At 35.7% G+C, this 27,007-nt stretch overlaps 1 protein-coding gene across 2 annotated transcripts; it reads right to left on the bottom strand.

Moving 5' to 3' along the window:
- Positions 1-35: 35 nt before the first annotated feature.
- taf4a (TAF4A RNA polymerase II, TATA box binding protein (TBP)-associated factor) lies at positions 36-23,525 on the bottom strand. 2 transcript variants are annotated; one of them, XM_048172574.1, is made up of 15 exons: positions 21,963-23,525; positions 19,229-19,368; positions 11,815-11,928; positions 11,591-11,683; positions 11,101-11,223; positions 8,707-8,796; positions 7,346-7,525; positions 6,131-6,275; positions 5,939-6,047; positions 3,440-3,609; positions 3,221-3,351; positions 2,838-2,963; positions 1,668-1,724; positions 1,453-1,572; positions 36-667 (listed from the first exon to the last, which is right to left on the bottom strand). In XM_048172574.1, exons 1-15 carry the CDS (start codon positions 22,660-22,662, stop codon positions 500-502), a joined length of 2,466 nt encoding a protein of 821 aa, XP_048028531.1. In that variant the 5' UTR covers positions 22,663-23,525; the 3' UTR covers positions 36-499. The 2 variants fall into 2 exon arrangements, with proteins under 2 accessions (XP_048028531.1, XP_048028530.1); XM_048172573.1 differs by having other exon boundaries at positions 11,591-11,686.
- Positions 23,526-27,007: the final 3,482 nt, after the last annotated feature.

The raw sequence follows: 27,007 nt of genomic DNA on the forward strand, positions 1-27,007 counted from the left end.
CATTTCATGTTATATTATAAAACCACACCACCAAGTTTTTTATAGAAACTTTGTCCACTTTTATTTCTTAAAACATCTTTATAAAAACACAAATATAAAATGAATGGGTAGTTCCACTGTGAATTCTTTTTTTACATAGGTAATTTGCACATTACAAAGCCACCTTCTATGAAAAACATATGATATATAATTGCAATTTTCTTTTAACACAATTTAAAGAGTAAAATTCATAAAGGGCAGGGAGCTAAAAACAAGAAGGCAAAATAAAAGACTTAAAAGAAAACAGAGAGTGAAACAGAGAAGAGCACAAGTCAGCTCGAGAAAGGAAAGGAAAATGTATCACTGTATGTGTGAGTATGTGAGACAGTGACAGAAAGTGAGAAAGCGATAAAGAAAGACGAAAAGGGAATGACAAAGAGAATGATAATAGTAAAAAAGACAGAAAGAATGAGGGAGTGAGCCCTAAAGACTGAAATGAGCAAAGGGCATGGGCTATCTGCTATTTGAGAAGGGCTCGGTAGAGCAGTTGTGAGTGGCTGGTGCTTCTCTCGTTCTCTAGACAGAAGAGCAGATCCCTGAGGTTTACACGCGTGATGCGCTGGCGAGTGAACTGCCTCGACGCTCCTGCATTTAAGCCCCCGGATGCACTTGCGCACAAACCTGAGCCCTGTCAACATACACACAAACTTTGACACCAGTAATAACTGTTTGAACCAATACCTTTTTATATCTGATATTGGAAGATTAAAACAAATGAGAGTAATCTAATAGAGACAATTCTTCAAAAAATATTTCTGTGAATGATAATATATTGCAATATAATATAAACAAATTAACAAATATAAAATCAAAATAACAATACACAATTACATTTTTCAAGTATTGTAAAAAAAAAAAAAAATTCTGAAAAATTTGAATATATCTAAATATAATATAAATCATACTATAAATAAAATATAAGAGTAATCTAACAGTGGAAGTTCTGAGGAACAAAAGAAGTTTAGGTGAGAATGAATTTTACAAAAAAATTACTTGCACCAAAACTAGTCAAATGTATTTTTTTTTCTCTGAAAACGTAAATGATAATATATCATAATATAAATATTAAACAAATATTATTAAACTAATATAAAATAAAAAATAACATGATACAGAATTCTATTTTAAAATAGTTTTTAAATTGTGCTTTTTTTTCTCTGAAAAAGTGAATGATAATATAATATAATATAATATGAAAATAGCATGATACAGGAATACATTTTTATAATTGTGTAAAAATTAGCTGAAAATGACTGTTATTATGCCTGTCCCATCTGAGACCCATGAAGCACAACCTGACATCTCAAACCTGTCCAACAGGTGCTAAAAGATTTAAAGAGGGCACAGAGGGGGACAGAAGGAGAAGAGGTGGAGGGCAGCAGACTGCCATGGTGAGGGAGAGATATTTCGTACCTCTGCGTCAGTCCCAAATGAAGGAGAATCCAGTTTTCTTTTCTTTCTGGGTCCGATAGCCGCCAACGCCGTCAAGTTGGCGTCTCTCTGTCGAATCTGAGCCAATTCCTGCTGCTGCATCTGTAGCCGCACGCACACATATAATATCAGCTCTGACCCATAATCAAACACAATGGTCCTCTGACAAGATAAACATCTCAAGTGTGCCATCTTACCTCTTTGGCCTTCTGTTTCAGCCGCAGCTGCTCGGGGTCCTCTTGTCGCGAGCGTGACTGCAAAACATAAATAGCAATTAGAGGATCAACAGTCAAAACACACAGAGACATCTGCTGGGATCAAATGAATATGTAAAAATTAAGGCTGTCGATCAATTCAAATATGTAATTGTGATTAATCTCCTAAATTTTTAGCAGTTAATGCATTAACGCATGCAGTTCCTGTCTACAGAATAAAAAGAGTGTGTAATTATCGGGTCCTACAATTTGTGTGGAAGAAATATATAAATATAACCACTACTGTGGACAAAGGTAAAGTTATGCAACTGTGCTCTTTCCTTCAGAATTCATTCTAATATGCTGATTTGGAGCTCAAGAAACATTTCTTATTATCAATGTTGAAAACAGTTGTGCTGCGTAATATTTTGTGAACTGAGATTCATTTTTTTTTAGGATTCTTTGATGAATAGAAACTTTAAAGCATTTATTTGAAATAGAAATCTTTTGTAAAAAGACGTTTCTTTCAAAAAAATCTTACCGACCACAAACTTCTGAACGGTAGTGTACATGTGTAAAGATGTTTTTGCAGATAGCTTGTATTCCTTTACATTAACATACTGATGTTCACATTACCATTTCAATTAATGGTGGTGTTTCAATTGTTTCAGTACTGTCACTGAATATGATATTTAAATTTTTAATGAAAACAGTTCTTTTACTTCTGTCTAATGATACTGCGTTAATACTACAGGTATCAGTTTTGTTTTTATTATTTGTGTGTTCATTCATATAATTTCCTACATTTAAGTTTATAAAAAGCAGAGCTGCTTCTGTGAGATGTGATACTGGATAAAAGTGAAGCGAGGGAGATCTCCGACTCAGTCTTTCGTCTTTCCGTCAAAATGTCATATTACAGTCCATATATGATATTGTGATGCACTGAATCATGTTCTTTAAAAATAAAAGAAAGCCATTAATCATCGATACTGAATCACAAGCATCAACAAAATCAAATCCATTGTGGTGTGAGAGGGAAAAAAAAACTTTACCACTGAGTTTGGAAGACTGAACCTGTGCTAAACTTAAATCAATGATAAGAACCTCTGGCCAGTTGTAGAATTAGAGGTGTGTGTGGGTGTGTGTGCGTGTGGCTGGAGGTGCTTTACTAACCTTAGCTGCCTTCATTAAAATTTCTCTCTCCTGTTCCTCTTTCTTTTGTTTCTCCAACTGGTCAAGTTGCTCAAAGAACTTCAGCTGAGAGCGAACATCCTCCACCTGCTCGTACCGACTGTCCTCCTGCACACACACATCATTAACATTACACACAGCCTTACAGGCTCAAAACGAAAGCTGGCACCCAAAGGATAGAGTGTCTTGCTTTTGAGACCAAAGCCCACAAGGACCAAGCCTGACATAAAAGAGACCTATCCAAGGTTCCTATCCAAGTGTTTTTGGTAAAGAAATATAAAAATATGTTATTAAAAATACAAGCTAAAATATTGCTAAAGCAAGTACAATGTCGACTACTAGCACAACTAGGTTTGCAGACTTGCCTTGTAAGTCATGTTCTTTTGCTGGGCGATCAGCGAGACCTTCTCTAGAAGGTTTTGCAGTCTCTGTTGAGTGGCGTGAGAGACGATGTTCACGACCTCGGGACCCAGCTCTGTCACTCCAAACCTTTGGCCTGACAACGTACAGGGCAACAACTATCAGCTATGGTAAAACAGTACATTTTAGCTAAATCTAATACAAGACTTTGACATAAGTCTCACCTATCTCTAGTATCTTGTGCTGTAACATAGTGGCGGAGAGGAAAGCTTCATCCTTACAAGACCGCGTGACCGCGCCAACCAGCTCAGAGTTGGTGGCCAGGATACGGGCACTCTCCTCCGAAAGATTAACACCTGCCATTGAGGCCACGTCATTAATGTCGTCATCATCCCTGTACAGATTAAGACATACAAGCATATATGTTAGAAAGAGTCCTTAGCATCAAGTTTGAGGGTTGAGGTTTTTTCCAATTGTACAAATGCTGCAAAACTATGACTTTAAAATGCCTGTTATAAACATGTCTTTGCTAAAATCTGACACCACATAATTGCTCTGATGCCAAAGATTAACTCTGATTCACTGATGGTCCAGAAAGAAACACGATGCATTTTTGAATTTGAAGATCAAGGTAAATTGTACTTAATTTGTTTTCAAGGAGACATGTAAGTATCTTCTGTATCTTCCGAAGGGCAGTACTAAATGAAAAAATATGATATTTAAACAAAATAAGAAAAATGTACACATCTTCATCCTGTTCAAAAGTTTACACCCCCTGATTCTTAATGCATTGTGTTTCCTTCTGGACCCTAAGTGAATGTTTGAACCTTTTATAATACTTGCATATGAGTCCCTCAATTGTCCTCAGTGTGAAAAGATGGATCTCAAAACCATACAGTCACTGCTGTAAAAGGTTTAAATGTGCAAAAGATGCTGGAAATCCAAAGAACCAGAATCTGAAGAACATTTGGCAGTTTAACTGCTCAGGACAAACAAGGGACTCATGAACAACCATCACAAAACAAACACACAAAAAAAAAAAACATTCGGTGATCATCCAGGTAACAACACAGTATTAAGAATCAAGGGTAACTTTTGAACTGGGTCATTTTTATAAATTCAGCTATTTTTTTGTCTTGTAGGCTATATGTAAACATCTTATGTAAAATATTTGATTCAGGACGGTATTAAAAAAAATAAAAAATAACATGCATTTTGTATGATCCCTCTTATTTTATTAAAATAATTAACATTTTGTACATTCTGCAAGAGGTATGTAAACTTTTGAGCATGACTGTATACAGTACAGTCCAAAAGTTTGGAACCACTAAGATTTTTAATGTTTTTAAAAGAAGTTTCGTCTGCTCACCAAGGCTACATTTATTTAATTAAAAATACAGTAAAAAACAATAATATTGTGAAATATTATTACAATTTAAAATAACTGTGTACTATTTAAATATATTTGACAAAGTAATTTATTCCTGTGATGCAAAGCTGAATTTTCAGCATCGTTACTCCAGTCTTCAGTGTCACATGATCCTTCAGAAATCATTCTAATATGCTGATTTGCTGCTCAATAAACATTTATGATTATTTTCAATGTTGAAAACATTTTTTTTCAGGATTCCTTGATGAATAGAAAGTTCAAAAGAACAGCATTTATCTGAAATACAAAGCTTCTGTAGCATTATACACTACCGTTCAAAAGTTTGGGGTCAGTAAGAATTTTTATTTTTATTTTTTTGAAAAGAAATTAAAGAAATGAATACTTTTATTCAGCAAGGATGCATTAAATCAATCAAAAGTGGCAGTAAAGACATTTATAATGTTACAAAAGATTAGATTTCAGATAAACACTGTTCTTTTGAACTTTCTATTCATCAAATAATCCTGAAAAAAAATATTGTACACAAATATTTTGTACAATTGTACACATTAAATGTTTCTTGAGCAGCAGATCAGCATATTAGAATGATTTCTGAAGGATCATGTGACACTGAAGACTGGAGTAATGATGCTGAAAATTCAGCTTTGCCATCACAGGAATAAATTACTTTGTGAAATATATTCAAATAGAAAACAGTTATTTTAAATTGTAATAATATTTCACAATATTACTGTTTTTTACTGTATTTTTAATTAAATAAATGTAGCCTTGGTGAGCAGACGAAACTTCTTATAAAAACATTAAAGATCTTAGTGGTTCCAAACTTTTGGACTGTACTGTATATATATATATATATATATATATATATATATATATCTATATATATATATTATAATTGTACATAATATTACAACAACACTGGTGGTTCAGTATAAAAATGAACATCACACTGTTATGTGGCACTGTGATGGTCATATTTCATGCAGAAAATAGTGCCTGAGATGAATTAAGCCGAATGACAAACACAACTCCTTTTCATCAAAATCAGATTAGCCACACTTTGTGTAGTACTCATGTTGTGCACAATGCCTTGTGATAAACTCTATTCTCTACTTCCTGTTAAGTTATTGATGCACAACTGTTGCATATGCTGTTCGCAGTGCCATTCAGACAAAACTAATATGCTCTCTGTGATTTGAAATCTCATTTAAGATGGCCATGACCCTGTGAAAACCACTATTGGGCTGTTGGAACACACACTGTATTTCACATGGTGGCAGAAATGGTCTCATAGAAGATCATTCAAAAGTTGAATTAACACAACAACACACACCTGAAAGTTCCTCCAGCACCATCCTTAGCTTTATTCTTCTGAGCTATCGCTACAGACACGGAGCCGGGAGCCAGTTTAGTGCTACTCACCACACCCTGCTTCACTGCCACTGAAAGAGAGAGAGAGATGTTACATTTTGTGTCTTTATAATTATGAAAAACAGACAGTGATGGATCTGACAGACACCCTCACCTGTCTGGATCTGTTTGAGCTGCACCTGAGGCTGACCCACCACTATGTGGCTGTGGGGCTGACCCCTGAGCGTTACCATAGGAGTGGTTGTCAGGGTAACCTGAGGGGGCTTCACTATTGCCCCCTGCTGTGGAGGCTGCAACACCTGAACAACGACATTGAATGTAATTCTATAATTACAACCATATGGAGAACATTTCATTGTAAAGGCTCAACAGTAAAGATGGATTGCAGAGAGTTTTGGGTCAATGCTGCATAATATATGTATATTTGTTTTAAATACTTTTTAATGTATAAATAAGTATTTATTTTTTTATTATTATTATTCATGTATAGCATATATGTATATAACTATTTTTTGTATGTATATGTATATAATTATTATGCTTTTCTGTTTTTTATATATAATAATAATAATGAGGAAATGGCCTCAAAATGAATTTAAACTATTTTACAAATATTACTTTTCATGAAATATTTTAATGTTTTTATAAATGCATATTTACTTCAACAAAACTCTGTCCTTAATGTGTATATTTACCTAAACATTATTATACAAACAAGGAAGTTATACTGATTTAAGTCTCATGATTCTTAAGTACACAAAACCATAATAACATGATTCAAAACTGAACTTTTTGAAGGGTCCATTAATTAAAATGGTCCAAAAATGAAAATGATCCCATTTTTCCATTTACTCACCCTCAAGCCATCTTAGATGTATATGACTATCTTCTTTCAGATGAACACAATCGGAGATATATTTAAATATATCCTGGTTCTTCCAAGCTTTAAAATGGGGGGGGCGAGATTTTGAAGCCCAAAAATTCACAATTTTAACCCTCACCCATTGTCCGTATTATCAGACACAAAAATGTACTCTATGTTGCCAACGGCCAATACTCTGCACTAATGTTTAAGAAACACCAGCTAGTTATAATGATATGCATATGATGTTACCTTTGTATTTAATGACACAGCTCAGTGTGATTTTATACTTTGCCACAAGGCAAATACAGGCATTACCATTCAACATCATTTAAACTATGTACTAAAGCAATTAAAACAATTATCCAATTATTTAGCTCAGTGTAAATTAAGACTAAACACTTCATTTTACCCGCAATATGCTTTTATTATTAATAATCCCAATAGTGTCCTTGAGCCTCAATAAAAAACACATGAGGTAAATTATGCATGTAGATCTGTCTTTACCAAAGAGGCGGTCTGGCTGGAGTTGCTGAGGGCAGGCTGGACGAGCGTGCGAGGGGCTGTGCCGGTGGCTCCAGCAGTGTTGGGGCTGGTCAGCACCACAGTGGGTGCCTGGAGGGCCTGGCTCTGCTGGATGAAGGCTGTGGAGTCAGGAGTGAGCTGTCGCAGAGCTGGAAGACTCCTCTGAGGAAACACATGGAAGAGGAGGGATTAAATGTGGGCAATAGGACACTCCCAATTATGAAGTTTTGGCTTGCAATTAATTGTCTTACAAGCAATTGCAAAAAACAATTTAATGCAGCTCCACTTCCTCCCATGCTTCAGATAAGCAGCACTGCGCAGCTTATGCAGGCAGTGTGAATGCTGCAACTTGTTAACACCACCTCCCAAATAAACATGCTATTTACATGTGCATTTTAAAACAGGCCTCACTAAGATAACGATCCTGCTCAATAAACATTGCATATAAACTTAAAGGGATAGTTCACCCAAAAATGAAAATTTGATGTTTATCTGCTTACCCCCAGTGCATCCAAGATGTAGGTGACTTTGTTTCTTCAGTAGAACACAAATGATGATTTTTAACTCCAACCGTTGCCGTCTGTCAGCCGTATAATGCGTGTCAATGGGAACTCTATCAATAAGAGTAAAAAAAACAAGACAGACAAATCCAAATTAAACCCTGCGGCTCGACGACACATTGATGTCCTAAGACACGAAACGATTGGTTTGTGCGAGAAACCGAACAGTATTTATATCATTTTTTACCTCTAATACACCACTGTCCAACTGCGTTCAGCATTCGCTTAGTGAGGTCTGATCTCGCTTTGACAACGGCAGTGATATCTCGCACTCAGTGAAGTATAAGCGTGAGACAGTTGGACATTGTGGTGTATTAGAGGTAAAAAATGATATAAATACTGTTTGGTTTCTCACACAAACCAGTCATTTCGTGTCTTAGGACATCAATGTGTCGTCGAGCCACAGGGTTTAATTTGGATTTGTCTGTCTTGTTTTTTTGACTCTTATTGATAGAGTTCCCATTGACACGCATTATTTGACTGACAGACGGCAACATTTGGAGTTAAAAATCATAATTTGTGTTCTACTGAAGAAACAAAGTCACCTACATCTTGGATGCACTGGGGCTAAGCAGATAAACATCAAATTTTCATTTTTGGGTGAACTATCCCTTTAATCCCAGTTTGCTTCAAAATGATTTTCCCTCCTGTTAGTGGACTTTAAACTACTTAGGATAACTGTCTATTTAATAAAAGGTAATTACCTGTACCTTTACCTGTAATACAACTATACACTGAAACTGAATTACATGAATCTTAATATTTTAAGAAAAAGATCTTTACCTTCAGGAAAGGCACTAGATAAGGCTGAGGAGACGAGTTAAGCTCTTTGTAGAGCCTGCTGGTGAACTCCTCTGCTTCAATCGCCCCCTCCTGAAGGGGACAAACAGCAAAAACAACTCACACATAGGGACATTTTAGTATTTTTAGAGGTTCATATTCCTAGGACCAATACAGTGGGGTTCAAAAGTCTGAGATCAAAATAAAGAAGAGATATATAAGATTTGTTACTATTTCTATACAACTAAGCAAATGTTTGAACATACAGTAGTGTATCTTTGTACAAAAGTCATGATCATCAGGCTTTACACAAACTAGTAGAGATGAGCTGGTACTATTGAAAGACAAATTCAATACCCATACCCAACCATACAAACATAGACATTTGTATTCATGTTTCAATTAAAATATATTAATAATATAATTTGCAAATAACAATTTTCTATTCAGCTGTATACAGTAGTGGCCAAATGTGATGTCCGGAGAGGACTGGTTTGGGGATTTGTTTTTAATGACCCTACAAGTTCAATTAAACTATCAAAATATGAGGAAAATATTTATATTTTTAAATATTTTAAAGGTGCCCTCGAATGAAAAATTAAATTTATCTTGGCATAGTCAAATAACAAGAGTTCAGTACATGGAAATGACATACAGTGAGTCTCAAACTCCATTGTTTCCTCTTTCTTATATAAATCTCATCTATAAGACCTCCGAAGAACAGGTGAATCTCAACATAACACCGACTGTTACGTAACAGTCGGGGTGTACGCCCCAATATTTGCATATGCCAGCCCATGTTCCCAACATTATGAAAGGCATTAGACAAGGGCAGCCAGTATTAACGTCTGGATGTGCACAGGTGAATCAACAGACTAGATAAGCAAGAACAATAGCGAAAAATGGCAGATGGAGCAATAATAACTGACATGACCCATGATAACATGATATTTTTAGTGATATTTGTAAATTGTCTTTCTAAATGTTTTGTTAGCATGTTGCTAATGTACTGTTAAATGTGGTTAAAGTTACCATCGTTTCTTACTGTATTCACGGAGACAAGAGCCGTCGCTATTTTCATTATTAAACACTTGCAGTCTGTATAATTCATAAACACAACTTCATTCTTTATAAATCTCTCCAACAGAGTAGCATTAGCCATTAGCCACGGAGCACTATCAAACTCATTCAGAATCAATGTAAACAATATAACAGTATACAATACTCACATATTCCGATGCATGCATGCTGCATGCATGACGAACACTTTGTAAAGATCCATTTGAGGGTTATATTAGCTGTGTAAACTTTGTTTATGCACTGTTCAAGGCAAGCGCGAGCTCCGTGGGCGTGGAGCACGAGAATTAAAAGGCCACACACCCTGAATCGGCTCATTTATAATGATGCCCCAAAATAGGCAGTTAAAAAAATTAATTAAAAAAAATCTATGGGGTATTTTGAGCTGAAACTTCACAGACACATTCAGGGGACACCTTAGACTTATATTACATCTTTTTAAAAAAAGTTCTAGGGCACCTTTAAATATTAGGGTAGAATAAAACACTAAACCTGGTTAAGATATTTAACTGACAAAATTATTTGGCAAAACTATAGGTTTTATTTTACTATGCAAAAAATGCATAAAAAAGCTCACAGGAAAAAGCATACATTGACTACAACATAATCAGTTATTAATAATTTAATATAATTAAAAACAATTATATCAGGTCAGTAAGTTTTTTTTTTTTTTTTTTAAGAAATTAATACTTTTATTCAGCAAGGATGCATTATATTGATCAAAAGTGACAGTCAAGATTGCTAAAAAAATATTTCAAATAAATGCTGTTCTTTTAAACTTTCTATTCATCAAAGAATCCTGAAAAATAATAATAATAGAAGAGTTTTCAATATTGATTATAACTGATGAATATATTGATTGATAATAAGAAATGTTTCTTGAGCACCAAATCAGCATATTATTATGATTTCTAAAGGATCGTGTGACACTGAAGACTGGAGTAAATTCAGTTTTGCCATCACATGAATAAATTACATTTTAAAATATATCAAAATTGAATAAGGTTATTTTCAATTGTAATTACATTTCACAATACTACAGTTTTTACCACATTTTTCATCAAATAACCATTAAAACACATTTTAAATAAAACATTTAAAAAATCTTATTGTCCTTAAACTTTTGAACAAGTGAATAAAACAGAATCATTTTCACTAATGGTCACTAAAAGTGAATCTGTTCAATTCAGCTTTATGTACTATCATACCAATACCATACTATCAAAAAATAATATATATATCTTTAACTATGACTCACAAAATGTCAACTTTTTTCACAGAGTAAAAAATATGCAAACACACTCAACCTCTGAAACTTACCAGCAGGTTCTTGACCAGCTCTTTAACGTTAGCGACAGTCTCTGATGACTGCTTACCGCTAGTGGCCAGCTTTATCAGCGTGGACAAGAAGTTCCTACATTTCTTTACATTCTCCATTGTCTCCTATTAAAAAAAGAAAAGTGATTACATTAGCATAAAGCAGTTTCACTCCTCCTGCAGTAGCTTAAGGTTATCTTGCAACTGTCCCTTGAATACATACAAATGTTCAGGTTAAGACTTAACAGCATGAGCCTAGCATCAAATGGGGATATCAGGGGATTCCCAGTCTGAGAAAACAGATTTTCATTTAGGTTTACACTTGGAAATCAATTTAACAACTCATTTTTCACCAGCTCTTAAAACATATAATCAGGTCAGTTAACAGACCCTTCACAAAGCCTTTAAGCATGAAGCTAAATATTCAGCACCGTCTCTTCAGTTGTGAACCAGCACGTCTTTGTGTGACTGCAAAGTTAGCGCAGCCTCTCACCGTTGCCGAGGAGACGGTGGTCCCCGTGGCAGCAGTCACAGTCCTCTGGGCAGTTCCTGCCTGCACTGACAACACTGCACCCACAGAGGAGGCCTGCTGACACATGAGAGAGAATGAGTATGAAGAGAGAAGATAGAAACCAACTCAGAAATACAATTCACAGCGCAGGATTATTCTGCCATTTCTAAGGGGCTGTTTCTTCATGATGTGCTTTTTGTAGGTACCTGTACAGGTGGTCTCTGGAGTGTGGTAGTGGCCGTGCTGCTGGGTGTAGGAGAGCCCTGCTTTATGATGGTGGTAGGGGTCACCTGTCGGGCCATTAGAGGAGTTCCAGGTGCCTGCAGATATGCAGAAATCAGACAGACATCAGTGAGAAGAATCCTGCAAATACTAACTAGTTAATATCAAACTTCATCATCTCAGGGCTCAACAATAGGCCAATGGTCCCAGGGCCAGTGTGAGAGATTTCTGGGCTAGTTAGAAAAACTGTCACTCACCCTATTGGACCTGTGCTGTGTTGTCACTAAATTTTTGTCTTAAAACATTGTCTTTATGTGATCTAATGAACACTGGTGTCAAATCATGTTGATGTAATGTCAAGTTACATTATCTAGCCTAGATGAGCCACAGAACTACTTACTATAGTCTGGGAAGCATCAGTTAGAATTAAAAAAGTTAGAGTTAAAAAAAAAAAAAAGAGCAGTAATATTTCACATCATATGCAAGAGTTTCCTACAAAAGTGTGTTTATGATTTTAAATACATTTTTCCAATGGAGTTTCACTACCATTCAAAAGTTTGGATCCTGTATGGGTAATCCACTGTATGAAGAATTTCTTGATTTGTATATATATACACATATATATATATATATATATATATATATATATATATATATATATATATATATATATATATATATATACAGTACAGTCCAAAAGTTTGGAACCACTAAGATTTTTAATGTTTTTAAAAGAAGTTTCGTCTGCTCACCAAGGCTACATTTATTTAATTAAAAATACAGTAAAAACAGTAATATTGTGAAATATTATTACAATTTAAAATAACTGTTTTCTATTTGAATATATTTCACAAAGTAATTTATTCCTGTGATGCAAAGCTGAATTTTCAGCATCATTACTCCAGTCTTCAGTGTCACATGATCCTTCAGAAATCATTCTAATATGCTGATCTGCTGCTCAAGAAACATTTAATGTGTACAATTGTACAAAATATTTGTGTACAATATTTTTTTTCAGGATTATTTGATGAATAGAAAGTTCAAAAGAACAGTGTTTGTCTGAAATCTAATCTTTTGTAACATTATAAATGTCTTTACTGCTTTTGATTGATTTAATGCATCCTTGCTGAATAAAAGTATTCATTTCTTTAATTTCTTTTCAAAAAAAAAAATAAAAATAAAAATTCTTACTGACCCCAAACTTTTGAACGGTAGTGTATAATGCTACAGAAGCTTTGTATTTCAGATAAATGCTGTTCTTTTGAACTTTCTATTCATCAAGGAATCCTGAAAAAAAAAAGTACACAACTGTTTTCAACATTGAAAATAATCATAAATGTTTATTGAGCAGCAAATCAGCATATTAGAATGATTTCTGAAGGATCATGTGACACTGAAGACTGGAGTAACGATGCTGAAAATTCAGCTTTGCATCACAGGAATAAATTACTTTGTCATATATATTTAAATAGTACACAGTTATTTTAAATTGTAATAATATTTCACAATATTACTGTTTTTTACTGTATTTTTAATTAAATAAATGTAGCCTTGGTGAGCAGACGAAACTTCTTTTAAAAACTTTAAAAATCTTAGTGGTTCCAAACTTTTGGACTGTACTGTATATATAAAAAAATGGTTATGAACGAAGTTTACCTTATGCTCACCAAAGTTGCATTTATTCAAAATATAATACTGTTAAATATTATTACATTTTAAAATAACTATTATTTGACTATATTTTAAAAAAAGAAAAAAGAAAAAAAAAGTCATTTATCCCTGTGATGGCAAAGCTGAATTTTCAGCATCATTACTCTAGTCTTCAGTGGCTACGTTTACATGCACCCAAATAATCCATTTGTAATTGGATTGACGACTCAATCGGATTGAAAAACGTTCATGTAAACACTTTAATCAATCCGACTGAGCTCGATACGAATGAAATTTCGATCGGATTGGAAGGGGTGGTTTATTCCTTTTCTAATCCGATCCAACAGCAAAAAATTACCATGTAAACGCTTGAATCCGACTACTTTCTGAATCGTATTCAAATGTCTCAAGCGCAGTGCAATATTGACACGCATTACGCAGTGCGCAAGTTCGCGTTCACGTCTTTAGTTGTAAAGATGTATGCCAACAGGCAGTGGAGTATGTATCCCTTCGTCATAATATTGGGATTTTTTCCGTTTTAAAACAAGAATGGGAGCCAATGGATGCCACACAAGAAGCAACGTGCAAACTTTGCGCAGGAGTAATGCCGGTGAAAAAGTCTCAACCTCGGTCAGTATTCACGAACGTTACAGAAAGTGAAAGTAAAAAGTGACGACGCTGTCTGACGCTGCATTAACGGACCATATTCTCTCAGAGACGAATATACATAATAACAGCCCTAATAACATAATATGCTGATAATGGTATATAACTATAATTCATTGTATAAGACCTAAAAAAAATTAACGTTAAATCATTTTCAAAGAGAGTAACGTTAAATAGCCTAATCTTATATTATCCTCAGAGCACGTCAGTTATGCAGTGATGCGCTATGAAATTATTGCGGGGCAAATTTATTATAATATTAATTTAATAATGAAAGAAAGAAGCCTAACCTAATAGTAAGGTAACAGGTCTACATTAACTGGAAATGCCAAATCCTCTTAATATCCTCTTAATATCTCGTCTATACATGATCGTCTGTTGACGTAACCCGGGTTACCGCAAGTGTGATTGATATGACGTCACACACGCAGAGCGCGTGCGCAAAAGCTTTAATCGGAATGTATATAAAAACACATATAAGTCAAGTCAAGTCAAGTCAAATTTATTTATATAGCGCTATATAAACGGATATTTAAATCAGATTACAATGTTTAGAGTACATGTAAACAGATCTGCAGTCGGATTTGGACTGACGAAAATTGGTGCATGTAAACGTAGCCAGTGTCACGTGATCTTCCAGAAATCATTCTAATATGCTTATTTGATGCTCAAGAAAAATGTCTTTAATAAACAGAGTTTAAAATAACAGCATTTTTTTTTAAATAGAAATATTTTGAAACAATATAAATGTCTTAACTGTCACTTTTAAACAATTGTATGCATCCTTGCAGAATAAAAGTATTCATTTCTTTTTTTTAATGTTACTGACCCCAAACTTTTGAACGATAGTATACATTATTAATATTTCTGTAAAGTAAACACAATGTTCAACAAAAGATATATACATATTTATGTTACCTAAAACAGCTGTTTATCATATTTGTGGTGGGGTGAGTGTGGAAATTGTGACAAGGAAAGTAAAAATCAGAACTATTGGCGTGGCATATTAGTAGTTTTTACACAGAATTTGTACCTGCCTTGCCAAAATTGTCCCTGACTCCATCACAAATATGATAAATATCTATTCAGTCAGCATAAAAACAAATCCTTATTTTTAAAATCATACATCTCATATATCATATTATTAGAGGTACAAAATACTAAATGTCACAGCCAGTACCAATGGCCGATTATTCAGAATGATATCTGCTGATACCATACTTTAATTTTGTTAAGGAAAACAAATCAATCTAATGCTGTACACTATACAAAGGAACTTCTCATCTGGTACACTGCTATAATATTAGAGGTTAAAATTAACAACCAAGCCCAAACTATTATATTCAACTGCTATTTATTTTCAGATATAATAATTACACAAATAAAAATTGAAATGTTTGTATACAGCTATTATGTATACAACTTTATGCATGGTTAGTGAAAAAAAAAGTCACTGAAATAAGGCCATAAAACACATGCTGAACATGAAAAGACTTTTAAGTACTAGCTCTTGTAGCCTAGAGTTTTTACTACAAAATGATGTGAAAATCATCCTGACTCATTCACATAAAACAATATATTAGTTTAAATTTTGTAAGACACTATTTGTGCTAGGCTGTATGCAAGAGAGTGTCAATGGCCATGAATATTGATGTGATTTACACCTGAGAAGACAAAGACACTCCTCTAATGGGCCTATCCATGTGAATGGGACTGAGGGAAACAAAAGAATGTGAGGAAAATGATGATGGGAGAAGAATGGGTTTTTTTGTAGTTTATTTTCAACATAATCAAGATATACATAATGAAGTTCAAAGGCACATTACTGAGCACACTGACCTAAACACAGACACTTACGCACAGAACAGTTATGCACCTTTGTGTCATTCCAGAAAACAGTTCCTGTTCAACTGTAGAAACAAGTGAACCATACCTGGCATTTCCAATGTGTTTGCTGCTGCTTTTGCCATGCACTGAAGAAAAAAATCACCCCAACATCAGTAGTCAGTGATGGAGCTTATTTTACCATGATCATGTAGAATATCAGTCCAATGCGGTTGAACGGCTGGCTGATGGAATTTTGTAAGTTAGCAGAACTCCTCTGTGGTGCAGGTATCTGATCGCTGTAATAAAAAAAGCAAACAACTGTAATAATAATATAAGGAGCAACTATATTATTAAATTAGAAATCACTAATAGCCTACTAATATTGCCCACAGATAACAACAGTCATACAACAATAAAAAAAACAGTCATAGTCATATTTGTAGTCTTGACACACATATACTCTGTTTGTATTATCATACAGTACAAAAATGCCATTTTACATTTCAGAAATTAAATTATTATTGTTTTGCACATTATAAACATCGAAGTTTGAGCAGATATTCCTGAACACAGTTTTTCACTGTAAACACTGGTCTAAATATTGTTAGACTGTAACATTCATCATGTTACAGTATAAACATTCATTACTTTTATATCATATTATGCTTTTATATTATATTATAGAGCACAAAAACATCCTCGCGTCATACAACATTTACATGGAATGAAATGTTGCCTATCTGCCTTCATATTTCAACAGGTCTCAGTTGAATTCACACATTTTTGTCAGCCCAAATAAGTGAAATATGTACAAGTTTATGGAAAAACATGTTAACTAATGTAAAAGAATGAATGACTTACTTGTCAGTAAATGAAATCCTCCACTGGATCAAGCCGCGCGTCACATTCTTCTTCTGAGGTAAATTCAAAGCTTATTCCTCATAGCGCGTCTTCTTCCAAAAACGATGAAAAGTAGAGTAACCCGACGAAGCTTGATGCTTTTTTTGAATCGAGGTGATGGGGGCATTTACATTTTCGCAAGGCTCACATGGATGATTACCGTATGAATAGCCTGTGCTGCACGTGGGTGTGACCACATTACAGATAATGAGCTCAGATGGGAAAGATTGTACCTCTCATTGGTTTCATACAGTTTACATAATCAGAGAATATTTATTTTCGATTTAAATTGGTTCATTTAAAAGTAGACATTTCAAGAGACAAGTTTCTCATGTCTGTGTGGCAAGTATACGCTAAGTTTCTTAATGAGCTAAGGTTCATTTTTGTGACGCGTTTCAGAAAGAAATTCATGGCGACTGAAACGGCAGAATGCTCTGCAAAAAACAAAGAAGACATTTTGAAAAATATGGCAAACCAAACAGTTGATGGGCCCCATTGACTTCCATTGCATGGAAAAAAAATACTATGGTATTAAAGGCACAATATGTAAGATTTTTATATTAAAATATCCAAAAACCACTTGCACAGTGTTATATATTTCAATCAGCTGTGTACTTACATTATCCTAAAAGCTTTCCAAGAATTTGTAAATTCAGAGAAATTCACAATTTTAAATAGTGCCTGTTCCTCCCTTGTCAGTTTTTGCCTGTCAATGACGTAATATCTGCGTTATCCCTGGTTTCCTTGTACTGCACAGTAACCATGGCAACAGACGTGGACATCTTACGACATGCTGTTGTTGTTTCGTTCAAAAATTATGGACCATGGCAAGCAAACTTTGGGACAAAAGGAGTTATAAAACAAGGATCAATATCGGCGTGGCGTTTCCGAGATGGTCCGAGATGGTGAGAGCTTTGCAACAACTTTGATTTGAGCTCGATGCCACTCTTGCACGTTATTAGACAAGGTAATCAAATGTAGGCTACATAAGACTAATCAATGTTACATAGCTCAACATGATAAAATGTTAGAATATCATCTGTATGATATTCTAATGTTGATCTAGCGTACTGTTAGTTTCATACAGCCAACAAACTAATACATAGCATAACAACACAACTTTTTTAACACACTCAAGTACAAATGCAGTTTAGTATGATAGTGAAACATTAGACCAAGTGAAACAGTGCTGTGTTACCTCAATTTTAATTTGTCAAATAAACTGACCTGTATGAGAAGTATTATATCCCCTGGGACTCGCGTGTGGCACTGATATCTGTCTCTCATTAGCAATCACGCCGGCGATTCTCGGCCACGCCCTGCTTTATACCACACTCATGTTAAAAACATGAATGCATTCACTGGAATGACAAGTTCCATGAGTCCACGCTCATTCACTGCATCATCAATCTACGACTTTGTTATTGTTTTGAAGAGTTTAGCGACCCCTAGCCATGAAAATAACATACTGTGCCTTTAAGTCATACAAGTAAATACTAAGTCATTGGGGCCCATCAACTGTTTAGTTACTGACATTCTTCAAAATATCTTCTTTTGTGTTCAGCAGAAGAAAGAAATTCATACAGGTTTGGAACAACTTGAGGGTGAGTAAATAATGACAGAATTTTCAATTTTGGGTTAACTATCCCTTTAACGTCACTATTTTCTTAATTGTTATTGTAAATTCAACACAAGAGACATTTTATTCACAAACAGTACGAGTTGCAGTCTGATATGTTTTTCTGACACCTTTTGATTGACAGGATATAATTGGCCCTAATAATCGCCTGTTTTTAAACAATCGTTAAAACATTATAATAAGACATTATAATGAGAACACAATTGTAATAAAACATTGTGAATTCTCTGGGTTTAGTTGCCGTGTTTCAGCACGTTGTTACGGGAAGAGCACATCCACAACAGGAGTGACACATTCTGACTAGCACGTAACTTAGTTCAAGTTTACTTGTGCAATTATTTTATTTATTTGTGTTTTTTTGATAAAGAAAGCTGGCCATGGGAGTGTAAAATTAATTTTAAAACTTACAGCTGTTCAAACTTGGCTACTGTCCTGTAAATGTTTGATTTAAGTGCTTGGGATATGGCTTTTAATGGTGACACTTTTGTTTTTGTAATCAGGCTCTCAAGAATTATATAAAAATTTGGATTTTTCGGCCAATATAAAGAATTGTCGGTTATTGCTATCGGCCAAAATTTTCATATTGGTGCATCCCTTATAACACAAGAAATCTATACAACTACAAATGTATTAATTATTCTGCAGTCATAGCCCCATTCATTAAGAAATATGTACAGATGATGTTAAATCAGTTGAGGGTGGTCAGATAGCATTACCTGTGCAGTCGTGATCTGCCCAGGGGTGGTGCTGGTGGGGGCAGCAGGGCGGGCGGCCTGAGACTGGGCCTGCATCTGTGCCAACATCTGCTGAGGGATCATCAGCAACTGACCACTGTCACTACGCACCAACACCATACCTGGAAAAACAAACAGACACATATAGAAAGGCTGACATCACTTCCCATGTAAATTGCTATTCATTAGTGAGCTTTTCCTATTGATCGGACTGGAGTCAAGTCTGGCAACCGTGCCCTGCTTAGAGGCATGAAGAATAAAGCGCACAGTTGGTGGCCTATATTTGCACAGCACACTGAGAACCCTACACACTCCGTCTCCCGTCACCGTGTGAACCAACGGATGTGTTCTGAACAGAAACTGTTGGTCGGAGAATCCAGATGGCCTCTTTTAGTAAAATCTGTCAAGTATTATGTCCAGCCAGACAACAGGCTTGTCAGAATGACCAGAGTATACAGTCAAAAGGAAAATCGTTAGAAAGAGAATAACTAGATTTGCATTTCTTGAAGGAAACACCAGTGCTTGTGAGGAAGTAAAAGAATAGTGTTAAAAGGGATGGTCACACTACACTTTTCGTTCCGATGACTTCCATTCATAAACATGCAAATGCTTAAAGGTCCCGCTCTTTGTGATCCCATGTTTCAAACTTTAGTTAGTGTGTAATGTTGTTGTTAGAGTATAAATAAAATTTGTAAAATTTTAAAGCTCAAAGTTCAATGCCAAGCGAGATATTTTATTTAACAGAAGTCGCCTACATCGAACGGCCAGTTTGGATTACATCCCTCTACTTCCTTCTTTAATGACGTCACTAAAACAGTTTTTTGACTAACCTCCGCCCACAGGAATACACAAAAAAAGGGGGCGTGGGTCTTGTTGCGCTCCCACGGAGAAGAGCAAGAGTTGCGTTTGTAGAGTGTGTTTGTCGCCATGTCGTCGAAACGCTGTTATTTTCATCCCGCAGTCCAATCACCTTTGTTTGGCCTTCCCAGGGATGCTGTACTTAGAGATCAATGGTTACAATTTATGTTTAACTCGGTTCCCGAAAATTATAATCCACATGTAAAACTATGTGCAGCACATGTTTACAATAACACTGAGCACATGCATCTCCACGTTATGGTAAGAGGCGTGACCTTTCCGGGCAAGGTTCGCTAAGCTGCTGTCGAATCACAACACAGGAACCGCTGGCACAATCAGAACTCGTTACGTATTTCTGAAGGAGGGACTTCATAGAACAAGGAAGTCATCAGCCCGTTTTTATGACAGTGGAAACAGCAGTATACAGATAAGTAAATTATGTGAAAAATACTGTGTTTTTTTACACGCGAAACATGAACACGTTATATTGCACACTATAAACACAATCAAAGCTTCAAAAAAACACGAAAAATGGGACCTTTAAGAAACGCAAGCTCATACAATGAAGTATTGCATTTTGCTTGTTTGGTGAACTCTGACCTGTGAATCCGTATCGCGTAAAGACGTGTGTCCAATATAAGATTGTTTCATCACAGCGTGACCTCTTGAATTAAAACAACACAAACTTTAAAGGGATAATTCAACCAAAAATGAAAATTATCCCATGATTTACTCACCCTCAAGCCATCCTAGGTGTATATGACTATCTTCTTTCAGACAAACAATTGGAGTTATATTAAAAAAATATATATCCTTGCTCTTCCAAGCTTTATAATGGTAGCAAATTACGCTCACGATTTTTAAGCCCAAAAAAGTGCATCCATCCATCATAAAAGTACTCCACACGGCTCCAGGGGGTTAATAACGGCCTTCTGAAGCGAAGCAATAACATAGGCGTCACGTCAGAGGTTGACTTGTGTACGGATGTTTGCCGGAGGCTGGTTATTATAGATTATAAAGTAGTAAATATGGATATTTTTCTTTCAAAAATGCATTGCTCCACTTCAAAAGGCCTTTATTAACACCCTGGAGCTATGTGGAGTACTTTTTTATAGTTTTTATACTTTTTTACACTTTTTTGGGCTTCTAAATCGTGAGCGCCATTCACTACCATTGTAAAGCATGGAAAAGGCAGGACAGTTTTCAATATAACTCTGATTGTGTTTGTCTGAGAGAAGATTCATGAGTAAATTCATAGCATAATTTATATTTTTAGGTGAAATATCCCTTTAAAACTGCAGGTTTACATGTTGAATTTATGTTGTTGTTTTTTTTTAAGATGCTGCAGAGCTGACATCATATTACAACCCTTGCAGTGTCCAAAGAAAATTTGTGTGGTTAAACTATTTATACTCAAAGACAGTTCACCCAATAATAATAATAATCATACACTCATCCATCCTCATGTAGGTCCAAACCTGTACGACTTTATTCTGAACACAAAAGGAGATGTTAAGCAAAATACTTCTCTTTTCCACACACATTTACAGTGAATGTTGACTGAAGCAGTCATTATGGCTGGCATCTCCTTTTATATTGTGCACAAGAATGAAAGTTCTGAAGTATGCATAAAGTTATGAAGTACGTATAAATGATGCCTTTCTAGGGTGAACTACACTTTATAGAGTTTCAGTTGTTGAATACACTATGTCTCCAGTTTAGGGCGCGCGTCACTGCACGCGCTCACAAACTTCGCACGAGACCACAGATGAGTGTTAAAACAATCTCTTCAACTTCCTCTACTACACAGATTTACATAATTAGACACACATTTAAGAGCTAATGTGAGTTCCGGTACCTGGAGGTAGTTGGATGTTCTGGATGTTCTGGCCAGGGTTGCTCTGAGGGAGTCGGGGCGCTAACACCTGTGGCGCAATTGCCCTGATGGCAGGGCTGGATGCTGCTGCTGCTGCAACAGTTGCCGGAGCTGCTGTTCTCGCAACCCCCTGCAAAACAGCCCCCTTAGCCACTCCAGGACCGAGAGTCATGCCGCCGGCGGACTGTATGATAGTTTTAGGGGACTCGGACTTGCTCGCGGAGACAGAGGCAGGAGTCTGGTTCATTAAAAGAGGTGTCGTTGTAGTAGTACAAGTTGTAGTAGTAGTAGAAGTAGTAGTTATTCCCGGGGTCGCTACATTGGCTACAGTCGCCGAAACGGTGGTATTATTATTACTCCCGTTAATAGTTAAACCTGTTCCAGCAGTTTGCATAGATGGCCTGACAACTGTCACAGAGGGTCCTGCACTGGATGCTGCGGATGCTGGAGGATTCCCGTAAGAAGACTGTATCACTGTATTTGGGTTTGGGGTGACAGTGACGTTTCCGTGTCCTTTCGCCACCCCGGGCCCGTTATTAACAACTGGTACAGAAGTTGAAGCCTCGTCCGATGATGATGATGGGCCACTGGACACTGAAGTGCCGCTTTCAGTGTGCGAATCCATTGCATTGCCTCCGTTCAAAGTTTGCACTGTGGACGTCCCGATCAAAGTAGTTACCATAGCATTAAGAAACACTGGATCGCCTTAGCTGTCTTCCATCTGTGCCTCTGGCACATCAGTTCAGGAAGTTTGGGTTTTCATCCGCTTTTCCCTCCAGTTGCTTTTCGAAGGAACAAGCGTGAGTGAAGGGGAGTCTCGTGTCACAATGTCAATAAGGATTTGACAAGTGCCCGTGTCACCTCAAGTCCACTAGTAACAATGCTCTTGGGAGAAATAATCATCTAACACACTTGAAGAGCAGCTGCTTTCATTATGTTCATATGTACAAGAGCTCGCAGAATGTCAACATTAGCTAGTTGAATTGCCTCTTTTCCCGGAGTCAGCGGGGTGATTTTCCGGCTGCCTGGGAGCTTACCTCAAACTTATTGTGACAAGATGTGGAAACTTCTAATCTAATACAACCTGAAGTATCGGTAAAAAGTTTCTTTCCCACTCTTTTAATACAGAAATCCTTATATAGCAGGTCAAAGCCTGCCGCCATCTTCGATGTGAACAGTGAGGAGCTTTGGACAAAATGACAGTGCGCATGCGCGCAGAAGCGGAAACGTCATTACGCTGGAGTTTTGCGGGATCCTCATTGGTTGTCTCCCTGCGTGGAGGCGGGACATGAGAAACGTCAGTTGATTCTGGCGGAGCGCGGTCAGAGTCGGTCTGTCATCGAGAAAAGGGCCTTGTGAAGTTGAAAAACAACCATTGATTTATACGCGTATTGCTCTTGGGTATATCTAGAGGCACTCTTAGCTGTTATGTGGTGGTTATAAAGCGTGTAGCGGCTATTCTGTGAACTTCACAGCGGGCTGTCTTCCCCCAAGATGGCCCCGTGTTTTGAAGCGTCTGTGTTGAAAGCGTGAAAAGGCGCCACACCTCTGCCAGCGTGACTGGCCATAGAGGGCACGCGTGCTACTGCATCTATAGTTCACAGGGTTCCTGCTCCAACCCCATTTGACTTACAGTACAGTATCCTCACGTTTACTTCGTTCAGTTACATGGTAAAGTTTTGATAGCGAGTTTAATTCTTTATTCCACAGCGTTACCTCGGAGTAAAACTATATTTTTCAAGCATATTATGCATATAATATGGCAGTAATAACGTTACTTTGAATTATCCAATAAAAAGTTGTTGTTTTTTCTTGGAGACTACTGTATGTCTTAGTGGTCATTATAGTATATAGTGTAGTATTTTTTTCTTCCGGTATAAGAGGCTGTACATTTGTCCTCAAAAGTTCTCCCAAAAGCTGTTTTTATTCTATTTTTATTGATTCATCAAAAGGCATTAAAATTAGTAAGACATTTTGTTTAATGTATATATGTTATAAAGAATTGCTTAAATAAAAAATTGAAAGTGGTGTAAACTTCTTGATTACTTTTAATTTATTACTGTTTTTATTTTTTACCTAACTCATTCATCACATTGGTTTGATAGGATAATTGTACCTCTTTTTTTTTTTAAATTTATCATCAACAACATGAAGCACATTAAATACTACATTACGTAAGGGATTCCCAGACTGGCGTTCATGGGTTTAATGATAAGCCATTAAGTTATTCATAAAAATTTTAAAATTAAAATATATTTTATTTAATTATAAATAAAATTATTAAAATAATTTAAAAATAAAAACAATCCAAATAAATCACTTCCTAAAAAAGACTAAATATTTTATTTGTTTAGAATGTCATCTGACCATTATCATATCAGAGAACAATAAACTTAACTTTATTACTATTTATTAGCCTATTATATTATTATTATTATATCGGTCTGTGTGTGCAATTCCATAAACCTGGAAGACCTTCTGAACGTATATAAGCTGTAGGCTTTTTTACAAAGGAAAATTTAAAAGGTAAAAAAAAAAAAAAAGTAGTTGGGAGAACCGATGAATTATGCATAAATTACAGCCATTGTGAGAATAACAAGTAATCATGTAATCATAACTGTAGTCTGATTACGGGTATTTTAAAATGTATAATCTAATTACAAGTAGCTATTTTTTTTTTAATCTGATTATATAATCCAGATTACATGTAATCAGTTACTATCCAGCACTGTGTGAGTGTATGATTTTTCTTTCAGTTCTGGTTTGAAAAGGGATTGAATGCTAACATCACCAGAGGTATGTCCAGATTAAATTGAAATAATTAGTGCTCTGGAACAGTCTGCTCTTTTTGTAACTCATTCCTGCTTGGCTGAGATTCAAATATAAAGATGGAGAAAAGCATAATAGTATAATTGTATCCAATGACTATGCAAACAGTGACATAATGACAGAATATAAACAGTGATTATAATGTTGTGAAAACAAATACAGTGTTAAATCTCTTCCTAAGATCCTTCAACCCATATGAAAACATAGCTCTTCAAATCTGATAGATATGAAGGAACTCCAGTAAGGCAGAGAAACACATGATTATTTGAATGACAATGAACTTTATTTCAATTATATTTCATTTCTTTATTTCATGATGACATTATATTTAGATAATGTGGATATATTCTTCAAAAGTGATTGAAAGTGCTGTAAAAAAAATTATTAGTGAATTATAATATTATCAGTTATATATTATAATCTTTAACATTGTCCTTCAAGTACAAATGTGCCTACCGTCTTTTTGAATGGTTGATACTAGATGCTCTGATACTAAATTTCTCCGCCAATATGACAGCTGATTATTCAAAATGATATCTGCCAATACCGATAGTTTGATTTTCTTAAGGAAAAAAAAAATCTCTACCAACTAATTGTCAGGTGCGGTTGCTAAAAAGAGCTCATGAAGAAGGAGATTATAATACAAACAGTCACGTAAGAGAAACACAAGGAGAGCAGGCAAATGCATCCACTTTTCATAGATTACCAGACAAAGAACAGAACCAAACAGGGAGTATAAACACACAGAGGGACTAATGAGAGGATTAATGGGACACCAGAACAAAATACATCAATCAAAGGAACAAACTGAAACACACTAGGAACTGGGTCAACTTAGAATGACAAAACTGAACATAATCCTGACACTTATACTGTAAACTATACACTCTCGATTGGTACATTAAAGGTGCCCAAGAATGCTTTTTCACAAGATGTAATATAAGTCTAAGGTGTCGACTGAATGTGTCTGTGAAGTTTCAGCTCAAAATACCCCATAGATTTTTTTAAATTAATTTTTTTAACTGCCTATTTTGGGGCATCATTAACTATGCACTGATTTTTTCAGCACGCCGCCCCTTTAATTCGCGTGCTCCCTGCCACACGAGCTCTCGATTATATTACAGCACATTTACAAAGTTCACACAGCTAATATAACCCTCAAATGGATCTTTACAAGATGTTCGTCATGCATGCTGTATGCATGCTTCGAATTATGTGAGTAAAGTATTTATTTTGATGTTTATATTTGATTCTCTATGAGTTTGAGGCTGTGATCCGTGGCTAACGGCTAATGCTACACTGTTGGAGAGATTTATAAAGAATGAAGTTGTGTTTATGAATTATACAGACTGCAAGTGTTTAAAAATGAAAATAGCGACGGCTCTTGTCTCTGTGAATTCAGTAAGAAACGATGGTAACTTTAACCTCATTTAACAGTACATTAGCAACATGCTAACGAAACATTTAGATAGACAATTTACAAATATCACTAAAAATATCATGCTATCATGGATCATGTCAGTTATTATTGCTCCATGTGCCATTTTTCGCTATTGTTCTTGCTTGCTTACCTAGTCTGATGATTTGGTTGTGCACATCCAGACATTAATACTGGCTGTCCTTGTCTAATGCCTTTCATAATTTTGGGAACATGGGCTGGCATATGCAAATATTGGGGCGTACACCCCGACTGTTACGTAACAGTCGGTGTTATGTTGAGATCCGCGTGTTTTCCAGAAGTCTTTTAAACAAATGAGATTTACATAAGAAAGAGAAAGCAATGGAGTTTGAAACTCAATGTATGTCTTTTCCATGTACTGAACTCTTGTTATTCAACTATGCCAAGGTATTCAAATTTTGAATCTAGGGCACCTTTAATATTAGAGGTTAAAATTAACACTAGGCTATTTTATTAAATTGCTATTTATTATTATACTCCACAAATTCGTACGCAGGCGATAAGGAGGATGATGATGATGATGATGATGAGAAAGAGAGCAAAGTTTGTTTAATTTTTTTAAAGTTTTGTTTGTATAGAGCTGTCACCGTGGTACCAAGACTTCACTGTCCCTCCACTGATTACCGTCATGGTTGTCTACCAGATTAACCAAGTGACAAAAGAACTACCAGTAGCCTATATAACATTTTTGGAGTGACTCCAGTCAAATTGTGATGAATATCGATCTAGAGTAAAGAAA

Source organism: Megalobrama amblycephala, linkage group LG21 (assembly GCF_018812025.1).
Source record: "Megalobrama amblycephala isolate DHTTF-2021 linkage group LG21, ASM1881202v1, whole genome shotgun sequence".
Taxonomy (NCBI): domain Eukaryota; kingdom Metazoa; phylum Chordata; class Actinopteri; order Cypriniformes; family Xenocyprididae; genus Megalobrama; species Megalobrama amblycephala.

Excerpts from the sequence above, each read along its gene's own strand:
- taf4a (XM_048172573.1), bottom strand. The coding sequence starts at position 22,662 with ATGGTAACTACTTTGATCGGGACGTCCACAGTGCAAACTTTGAACGGA. Across the intron at positions 11,687-11,814 it reads TCCAGAGACCACCTGTACAG|CAGGCCTCCTCTGTGGGTGC; the intron begins GTACCTACAAAA and ends CTCATGTGTCAG. Across the intron at positions 1,725-2,837 it reads TTTTAATGAAGGCAGCTAAG|TCACGCTCGCGACAAGAGGA; the intron begins GTTAGTAAAGCA and ends TATGTTTTGCAG.